The sequence below is a fragment of the Mastigoproctus giganteus genome, chromosome 6 (genome assembly GCF_048544385.1).
Source record: "Mastigoproctus giganteus isolate SK-2022 chromosome 6, ASM4854438v1, whole genome shotgun sequence".
Classification (NCBI taxonomy): Eukaryota; Metazoa; Arthropoda; class Arachnida; order Uropygi; family Thelyphonidae; genus Mastigoproctus; species Mastigoproctus giganteus.
In genome coordinates, this window is record NC_143580.1 from 30,374,319 (window position 1) to 30,384,448 (window position 10,130).

Sequence of the window (10,130 nt, forward strand, 5' to 3'; positions counted from 1 at the left end):
ATCAAAAAAATGATAATAATCTGAAAAAAATGGTTTTCTTTTGTGAAATTAGTGCGCACTATTTTTAATTGGGTTAGCTAAACTAGTGTTTGTAGTCAACTGTTACTTAAATGTTTAACAAAATAAACTTTCATTTTTTTTTAATCGTATACAATCTTAATTATTTGTTTTATTTACAAAGAAAGTCAATCTGAAGATAACTGGAGATACATGGCCAAGCATCCGGCCATGTATACGAAGATTGGCATTAAGTTCCAGCTAAAATTGCATGAGGCTAACTTTGGTGTGTGTCGAATGCAAAGTATTTAATCCAAGAATTCTTCACCATTGTGGCGACTAATTTATTTTAAATACAGAATAAAATGTCACCAATTTTCTAATGTAAGGGCTCTAAAACTTTTCAAATACTTATTTTAAAACTTAGAAAAATTTAATAATATGCTTGATGCAAAGTTTCTTTATTTTAACATAACTAGCTTATTATTACTTTTTTCTTGTTAAATAAAACATTGACTACAGTCACACAGCAATAAAACAATCAGCATGATCAAAATGGGTACGGTTAGTACTGAGTTAACATGTCATTTAGGGTAACGAAAACAAACATTTCGAAATACAAAGCAAAATGGTCATCAAGTATTCTGAACAATAAAGATAAATTCTCTTCCCAATTGGAAGATGTTTTCGCTGTCACAAAGCAGATGACACAAAGACAGGAACACGAACTCTAAAAACCAATAAACATCTCATTACTCCTTAAAGTCGGAACTGAGCTCGAATAGAACTGTGGTGCAGCACAACTCACGCAGGCTGTGGAACGATAACCGACGACAGGCACAGACATCCAGTGAACTGGTTTCAAGTTGAAATCCGAAGACTGATTGCAACCCTTGCTTTTGGTACTGGAATGCGATTCGGACTGTGCAGTGTGGTGAAAAGAGGGCTTGTAACGTTGGTGACTCTTCGCTGCAGAACACTCCTTGTGATATTTAGGGAATTTTGGAGTGCCAGGACCTTTTCTCGAATGAGGGGCTATCTCACCAGCTATTTTCCTACACTGTTTATGTGGATAAAGAGAGTGATCGTAACCACCGCTGGATCTTTGTGGTAAAGGCGATGGAGTTGGGAATATCGCTGGCTGTGCAGTATAGACCTGTTGATGCATGAGGTAATAACACGGATATTCGTGCGAAGATCTGACACTGCTAAATACGTTGGAACATTGACACGCTGATGAGGTGATCGAGAGTGGAGATACTAGAACAGAAGGCAGTAAGATCGAACATGGAAGATATTTGTTAAAACTCTGAATATCAGATTTATTCTTCGGTGCTCGTGGTTCTGTGGAAGTTTCGCATTGCGTTCCATTATCTTGACTCTGCGAGGAAGCCTCGGGTCTTTCGCTTTCCGCTGTTTTTCTGTTTTCTATTAGTAGCGGCGCCAGTTTTCGGGCAGCCTTTCGACGCACCGCAAGAGATAGTTTAACCTTTTCAGTTGGTACAGTTGGGAGGGGCACTTCGTGCTCCATATTACCATTTCTGGAATTGCAGTCAACTAGGAGAAAAAACAAGGAAAAGAAAGTTAAGCACTTTAAATTAAAAGCTTAATACATTAATGAATAAACTGTTAATATCAGACTAATTACTACAAATTTGCTTGTTGGTTTGAATCTCGCCTCTTCCCAAGTTTGTAATCCTACTATTCAGTTAAATTTATTTCGAAATAATGGAATTACTTATCATTAGATTATTGAAAAGGAAAGGGTTTTAATTTATGAGGAAAATTATAGGTATATTTGAGAATCCTCTGAAAGGAGTTATACTTTTGTCATTGGTCTGCAAGTATGGCTGTAATTAGCAGCAAAAATCATGAGTATATTAAACTATAAGGTTGGTTGAATGCATCAGCAACTTGGACCATATTGCTCCGTATATAATGTCGACGAATTGCGTGTGTTCTGTGTTCAATTTGTTGCTTTCTGTATGAAAAAAGTTTCCTGGAGAAAAACGCATGCCACATACCACTTATTTTCAGCCCAATAGCAGTCCACTGTATAGTAACTCACTGAGAGAAGAACCGTGTTCGGTCTTCAAATCAAATATAGTGTAAAGGCCAGTATGTCTGATCATAGATTCAGCCCAAACTCAGTTCATTCCATGAGGATTGTCTTAATCAGAAGAATAAGGATCTTAACGTTAAGAGGGAGAACAGACTTATGGTGATTAATACCACTATGCTATCCGCGAGGAGTCTGTAATTTCAGTCAGTTTTAAATGTAAACCACACTTGCATGCGTGAAAGTGTGGTTTACATACGATTGGATCTCGAAACGTTTCAAATAAGCGCTGCGGTTATTTTGATCATGAGTCCGTAAATCGCTTAAGTTACTTTTATTCTGTAGTTTACTTCGCTGATGTTTTCAGGATAAAGATCCACTCTTACCAACATACACGCCTCGATCTGAGATAGACTGCATTTCAACTATTGCTCTTAGAAACCTTTGGTTCCGGCTCAGTGGCGAATGCATAGCTTTTCCACCGCCATAATACTCCAAGGATGAGATCTACAACAGCATATTAAATGTACATCGTTTACACCAAGCTAATTATTTGAGATCTGTTGGCCATATGCAGACAGCAACAAAACTTGCTAGACTTACGAAGTAAGAGCCAGGTCATTCCTCTTATCCAGTTGTGGAAATTTTGCACACCTGAATGTCTTCCTGTTACTTATCAATGGCTTGCTGTTTAAAACCCAATAAAGAGTTGACTGCTTGCCTTCTGGTGGCAAAAACAGAACTAGCCAGCAGCTCTTCAGGTGACTGTTGCACGCGAGTTTAAGAGGACAACCATACAAAAAATACCACACACTAAATACGAAACCTTAACTTTTTACTAGCTTAGCAGTGTTCATGCTTCGGAGGCATTGAGCGGGGGGGGTTCAGGGAGACACCAAACAGTTTAAATGCATAAATTGTTGAAACAAATTACTAATCCCACTGTCCGGCAACACTCATAACTTTCTTGCTAAAAAGCTTAAGCAGTTACTTCACTGATTGACTGCCCGAAATCGGGCTTATTATATAAAAACACATAGCACACACTTGGATGAAAAAAAATAGTATTAATGGCTAAGCTGGTAACATCATGACTCAACGACAATATTTAAAATTAGCAAAAATTACATTAATTTTAATTAATACACTGTTCGAAAGAATTATATAGAATACAGAAAACCTGGTGAAACTCATACAGCTTGCGATTGTGGGGGTGGGGTTCCTTCTTATATATTTTTATTTTTTTTCTTTCTATTTTTTTTTGTTTATATTATTATTTATATTTATTCTTAAATCCCCACTTTGCATATGACTTCTTATCTCACAGAAGAATTCCGGTTCTGAGGGAGTTCCTATATTAGATCACTCCTCCTATGGATTTTGCTGTGAGTTCAGAAATGGCTAAACACTATTTGCATTAAGTGAAATACAATCAGTTTATTATACATACTTACAAATAAAAGATAAGACAAATCATTACACATTATTCACTTCATATATAGGTACAGGGCATGGATCACGTCCCTGGTCATTAGGCTCTCCCATCCATCATCTTCTTACTATAGGCCCACTAACATCTCGTACAATCAGTTTAATTTAACTCTTTCTTAATTACAATTGACATTTATTATTTATCTATTTATTTATTTATTTTTCATACCTATCTAGCACAATCCTACATTCTTCTTCATGGTTGATACAATTCTTCTGGAATTTAATGTCCACTTTACAAACTATTCTATTCTCACCCCAACACATTAAATTTACATGTTAATGAAATATACATTAGTTTATTTATTTCTTCATTCCCTCAGGTAAACTCCAGCATTTAGCGACTAATTTCTCTACATCAGTGACATTATATAAGTAACATACAACTCTACCTGCTCTATAGGCTAACCCGTCCAAAATTATTACTTTTCCTCCATTAATTAATCAGTAAATAAATCATAACTGTAAACCATCCTTCATTAAACTATCTCTATGATATTTCCTTACTTAACTATACCTTAACTTAACTCTTAACTGTATGCTTCCCTAAATCTCCCTTAATATTTATCTATCTTCCCTGCAGTCCTTTGCAATTACATAGAGGTAACTTCGTTGTTTAACCACTTACTTCTGGGGATTTGGATCTTACCGCTAATACAACGTGTGGCCAGTGACTTTCTGCTCTGCATCGGGTCCTCCATTGGTTTGGGAACGTTCTTCTCCGATTCCGGAATGCTAACTTCTGCCAGGGACACTATTCGCTTCGCCGATCATCCTGGTGTCGTATCCTACTTTGCTGTGCCGGATTCGATGTGAGTCGCTTCCCATCACTTTATTTCTACAGGACGGTACGGTGTTCTTCTGTTAGCATTATCTCGCTGTCCTCCTTTCAAATATATTTCTCGGTGGACGCTTTCGGACTTCAATGTTTCATCTCGAGAAAGTTCCCCTTTCCGTAACTTATCTACACTTTGTTAAAGCCATCAGAATTTAGTGAACTCACCATAACTGGTTCTACTGGTGGATCGCTTCCGGGGATGTTTCCTGGGCCTATCTTTCCAAAAACACCCTTTTCGCTCTCCAAAGAAACTTCATCACTCCCGAAAAACGTTATCATCTCCAAAGAAAAACTTTCACATATCGAAAAACTTTATCATCTCCAAAGAAAAACTTTATCACAACTTCCTTTTTGCGCGCGCTCTTCCCCTTTTATTTCCCAAAATTTCGTAACGCCCCTCCTTTCCTCAACCAATCACTTCTATCTGACCATCATCGTCTCCATTCTCATTTGCCTATGACCCATGACACGATGGTCGAGCCCCTTCCGGTGTAGAGAGGGCTTCCGTTTCAGAGAATTCTCGAATATTCTGGAAGGTGATCGAAATTTCGGAGCTCAGTATCATCCAGGAAGCACCTGCGTCCATTTACTTGATTCGTCTCGCCACGCCCGCTCTGTTTGCAGTAAACAAGAGCGCCCCCGCTGGTACCCCTATTGTCATCTCTGGAGCAATCCGTCCCTTTTGCCATACTAACAGTTGACCCCCCACTGTTCCGTCTTGCTATCTTCGCTTGCTGTTTCCGGTGTGGGCACTGATTCAAAACTCTTTATAATGTTTATTTCCACGGTATATCTGCTTTTACATTAACCATAGACTCCACTTACTTAAATTCCATTAGCGGGAGACCCACTATCTTAAAAAAATATTTGTGACTTTAAGTGTTTTCTTGTAAGGTCTATAATATCACTCTATCTAGCATTCTATCATTAATTATATAGACATTTAATTTAATTTGTAAGACTGTCTTACACGATGAAGCTGGACAAAATTTGGTTTGTTGGTGTAGCACAAAATAACGATGAAATGAGGAGCCAATTAGAAACTTCGGACAAGGTATAAGGGACATTTATAAGGTTGATATAAAAATTACCAAAACATCACACGTAACAGAAGTCGATACAAGATGCTCGAAAACATTGTCAACATCAACAGGTTGTATGATCCTCTCCAACGACTAAAGTCCTCACAGCTCTGAACAATGCTCGATATAAGGATGTTTATAAGGTTCTGTGGCAACAAATCCCATTCTTCTAACCTTAGCTTACTAAGTGACCGAGAAGTTGGTTGCCGGTGTGCAATGCGCAACCGAGGGCGTTCCGCATATTCGATCGGATTTAATTCTGCTGACATGCTGGCAACAGCATGTCATTGGATATCTTCAATTTCCAGATTTCTCCACCACTTGAGCTTTGTGCAGTGGAGTTGCTGTGATTCAAAAGAAAATCTGGGTCAACCCCCTAAAACATCGCACATAGGGTTCGAGGATCTGTTCCGGTTACATCTATGCAGTTACAATACCCTATCAAAAACATGAAAGGGCGCGGCCGTTGATCGTTAGTCTGCCCCAAACGAGAACACCGCCACCATCGTAAGTGTCCCTCTGATGTTGCAAGGATGGTATCGCATTCCTCGTTTCTGCATATGAAATAACATCTATAATCTGTTTCTAGGCTAAAACGGGACTTCGAGAACAGAAACATACCCAATTTATTAGGGCTCCAAGGCCAAGGCGCCTTGGAGCCCTAATAAATTGGGTATGTTTTAAATTGGGTATGAATGACCAGAGCTCAGCGGTGGTTTGGGGTTAATGGGATACACGCCACTGCTTTACTTGCATAGATCCCACTTGAATTTAGCTTCTTAACACAATCCGGTTGGAAATGTTTTCACTTGGACCTCGGCAGCCTCTAGAGTTGAAGACGGCACATTGTAGGGTTCTGTCCTGCTATTAAAGCCAGATAGCAGTCTGTTCTGGTAACGCACCTTCGGGCGACCTTGGCCAGCTCTTGATATAATGGCTCCTGTCTCCTGAAACTGCTTTCATAGTGCCGAGAGGCACCGCATGACACATTAAGCCACCATGCCTCCTCCGCCTGTGACAGTCGGGCTCCAAGTCACCAAACGGCTTACCATCTCAAAGAATCATCAAAAGATGACTTGCCAGCCTGAGTACCAGTGTTTTTATAGGCATGAATAATTTGCATTAATGTGCAGATTTGTAAGGTAGTAGATCAATTTCTATTGGATGCTCTGATTTCTGTTGTAAGCAAGGATGCCTATTTTATCAATCATTCGCCTTTGGCGACACTGTTCACATTAAAATATTCATGAAAAGCATTTTGTCCTGTTAATTTTGTCTAGCAGTGTACTTCGCCCTTTGTATATTTACAACCTGTAAGGAATTTCCCCAACTCCAAAGATGTTCTCACATAAGAAAAACAAACCTTTACCGGTTTGTTTTTCTTATGTGAGAACTACCCCTACCCTTTAGCCAACAGTTCAGTAAATTGCTTTAGCTTCCTAATCCTGATTTGATTGATACTAGTTTATACTTAGTGTATGCTGCTGTATTCCCTGATGATTTAATCATCCACGCATTTTACCAGATTCTGTCTTTGTCCTTTGTGCCCGGATTCCACAGTAACAACCAATCTGGTCTTTTTATAGTACAATACCGATGGAACTCGTTTCATCGGCAATGCATAAAAAGCAATGCTCCAATGGAGAAATATTTAAAATTGAATGCACGCTATTATAATACTGCTGTCATAGCTCAATGCTTTCCTCTATTTACTGTTTTTTTTTTAAAAACAAATATAGCCTCGTTATCGAATTTTTCATTGGGATTCTGAGAGCTTCGATTATGACCAGAAAACTTTCATTACTGAGGGAAAGAATTCCTAAATATTTTGAATTGTCTTTAGTGTTCAAACATTTTAGCAGATCAACCGCTGCAATGTTAAAAAATGAATGCAAGACAACTATTTTGTTTTTTGAATGGTAGCTAACCAACTTACTTAACTACCCAATCATGGAGATGGAAAAAAATCGGCTTGTCTCATTTTGAGAGAAGTTACTTTCATAAAAAAAAGCCGAATGATCAAAAAAATCAATTCTGGCCATAATATACGTATCACGTATTTCATACCATTAATCTCGCTAATTGTGTGCATAAGTTTTGTTGGCAACCTGTCATTGCAATAATCTAGAGATTAGGTCTTTCAACAGAATTCATTTCATAATTTCTGTTAACACAAAGTGAAGGAAAAAATACGTACTAACACCGGGGGGGAATTGATCTGACAGGAATGATTCGTTGGGAGATTATGTACTTTGAACCATAGAGGTCACAAATTGAGTTTAGCCTTAGACAAACTTAATAGAACCATACCAGAGGTAGAATTTATGGAGGTAGGTTTTATTTTCACTCGTGGATTTTCCTTTCTACCTTCGTTTTAAAAGAAATTTGGAAATGAAGTTGTGGTGGTGAAATATTTAAAAATCTGAAGAAAAACGTTGTCGTGAGAGATGATATTCGAATTAAGCAGGATTGCAATGTCCATACAACAGAATGACTAGCGAGAAATGCCAGCCATGTCGCAGAGCACAAACCGATCTGCAATAAATCTTTTGAAAGATAAACTAAAGTGGACAATTTTCAATTTTAATAACGGTATTACTCAAACATTTTTAAACAGTTCTGTCACAGCGAAGTAAATGGACTCATACCTACCACAAAATGTTCCAAATTATCAAGTGCAGAACCTGAGACAGTACACTATGATTAATTCATTTATTCCCATAGTTTAAGAGTAAACAGAAGGCTACATTTGAGAGCTACCTTTGAAGGCTACCTTTTTTTGAAATGCTTTAATAGTTAACTTAGTAATTAAATGATCCCCTGAAGCCAATATTTCTCATGTTCTCCTGAGAAATATTGGCTTCAGGAGGATCATTACATTAATTTTTAGGGTACAAATTATACTGCAATATGTACGATAAAATAAATCAATAACAGAACATTCCACTGGTACCGAAGGGACTTACATATATTCTTTCCAGTAAATAAAGTTCCGTTAAGGTTTCCGTGCAAATTTCCTTCGAATGTTACGCCTTCGAAGTGAAATACGATCATCTTCAGAGCGAGAGGGTAATAAAAGAAATCGTTAAGATATGCGAACAGGTTTAACTTGGAGCTATGTTTAAAGAGATCCTGAAAGAAGTTTCATTTTTTATATCACTAACTCATAAAATAATTGAAAAGAACGTTAACGTACCTTATTAGTACACTTTTATTGTAAAAGTGAAATTGTAATCTGAAATTTGTGTCAAACATTTGCAGTTTTATTTTACTGAAATAACAGTAAAGAAAGAGGGGAAGGGGGATAAGGTATACTTAGTGGTCGGGATTTTTTGCATTCCCAAACACTCAGGTTCCATTAAAAGGAAATAAAATTGAGCCACTATTCTTAATTTTATTAATTAGAAGGAATACCGCTCAAGTTGTTTGAATACGTTTCATTGGCCATTTGGGGATGGTTGGCTCTTCCACTGTTTCTCAGCGCACCAGCTCATGTAATAATGCGGGATCTTCCCTGCGCATTATGCTTGTACATGAGTTTTACAAGTCAATTTGCTATGCAACCAATGTGGAATAACTCAAGGGGAAGTCGATATTCCTAAATTTCGAAAATTTAGAAATCCGAAAGAATCCTTAAAAGAATTCCTCTGACGGAATTTAAGAAGAATCCATTCTACTTTCAAATAAGACTACATAGCTCAAATCCTGTTCAATAAAATGAAACTTTGTCTACTTGAGGTTATATTTATTAGATTATTGAATAAAGATGACAATCTTTATACTCCTGATGCCCCATGAAATAGTGGCAACAAGTTTTTTTCGGTACTTAAGAATAGTAGGAAAAATATATCAAAGATACTAGAATCAATTTGAATAGTTAAACTTATGATTAAACTTAACAGCCCTCAACCACCCCCGATCACTATAACGAGGACACTCGCGTGGCGTTTATTTAATCCTTTAAACCCGTGTCTTATTTTAATGAGAAAATATTTTTAGCTTTTACTGAATTGAAATTGAAAACGCGCATCAAAGTTTATTTTTGTATTTTTCCTTAAAATTTAATGTCAATGACTACCCATATTGAAACTGGTACAACGATATCATTTAGATTTTTATGCATATAATGCATTGACACGAAGCCAACTTCAAATTTATGGCATGTCCTGGGAAAATGCGATCTTGCGAACAGAATGGGTAGTGTGCGAAGTGGGACCATACAGAAAATGACAATTACAGACAAATAAGCAAAACACTGAAATATTGATTTAACTGGCTAATAGAAACTTACAACTAACCCACAGTTAATACCCGACTAGTACAATAATCAGAAACATACCTGAAAATCTACTTCACAAGTTCGCTGTAACCGCAGAGCAGTACTCTGTGGTTGAATCTAAAATCGCCTTGGAGCGAAATTTTCTCAACTGTTGGCCCACAATATATATATGGCTCGCCCTCTAGTGGAAACCTTTAGGAAAAATTTTGAATAATGAATAGAGGCACAATGGAAATTTTCTCCGCTTATTTGTGTTTGTCCCATTCCCACCGCACACTTTGCATTGGTAAATTGTTTCGCTGTTGTGCGCAAGCTTTCAACCAATTAGAAGAAATTTACAATTGGCGTCAATAGACCATTAAATGTACATCTTATTCTTAGCCA

The 10,130-nt window shown here is 37.4% G+C and overlaps 1 protein-coding gene across 1 annotated transcript; it reads right to left on the reverse strand.

The window, feature by feature from the left end:
* Positions 1 to 442: 442 nt before the first annotated feature.
* LOC150084128 (uncharacterized) lies at positions 443 to 9,915 on the reverse strand. Its single transcript, XM_090375049.1, has 2 exons — positions 9,807 to 9,915; positions 443 to 1,554 (listed from the first exon to the last, which is right to left on the reverse strand). Exon 2 carries the CDS (start codon positions 1,526 to 1,528, stop codon positions 728 to 730), a length of 801 nt encoding a protein of 266 aa, XP_090231175.1. The 5' UTR covers positions 1,529 to 1,554; positions 9,807 to 9,915; the 3' UTR covers positions 443 to 727.
* Between the last annotated feature and the right edge of the window lie 215 nt (positions 9,916 to 10,130).

Excerpts from the sequence above, each read along its gene's own strand:
- LOC150084128 (XM_090375049.1), bottom strand. The coding sequence starts at position 1,528 with ATGGAGCACGAAGTGCCCCTCCCAACTGTACCAACTGAAAAGGTTAAA.